Raw genomic sequence first — 348 nt, 5'->3', positions numbered from 1 at the left:
ACCCCAGTGGATGAAACGGGGGCGCGGCCTGGCTCGTGCCCGGGGGCTGGTGGGGAGAGCGGCGAGAAGGCGCTGGCCGGGAGCCCGAGCGCCGAGAGCCTGGTGCGCCGACTTCTGCTTGCTTTCCCCGGGCCAGCGGCAGAAGAGCCGTGGGACCAGTGTTTAGCCCTGTAGGAGTAAAGGGAAGAAGGATGACTGCTGGGGCGAGCCGGAGACCGCGGTTTTGGAGTCGTATGGGCATGCAAAGGACTCGGATGTCGTATGTGTATTTTTTTTTTCTTGAGTTATTCTTTTTTTGTTCCCAACTTTGGAGTTGGGTCTGACCTCCCGGGGAGCATGGACTGAGCC

General features: G+C 60.6%; 1 protein-coding gene across 1 annotated transcript in view; it reads left to right on the top strand.

The window, feature by feature from the left end:
- Positions 1-348, top strand: part of EN1 (engrailed homeobox 1) — a 12210-nt gene that overhangs the window by 1767 nt on the left and 10095 nt on the right. The window contains exon 4 of the mRNA XM_010861264.1: positions 8-160. Within this exon, the coding sequence (XP_010859566.1) occupies positions 8-160 (153 nt within the window). The remainder of the gene's footprint in view (positions 1-7; positions 161-348) is intronic.

This window comes from Bison bison, unplaced genomic scaffold (assembly GCF_000754665.1).
Source record: "Bison bison bison isolate TAMUID 2011002044 unplaced genomic scaffold, Bison_UMD1.0 scf7180017864471, whole genome shotgun sequence".
NCBI lineage: Eukaryota > Metazoa > Chordata > Mammalia > Artiodactyla > Bovidae > Bison > Bison bison.
The sequence above is the reverse complement of the archived record's forward strand: the minus strand, read 5'-3'. Positions and strand labels throughout refer to the sequence as shown.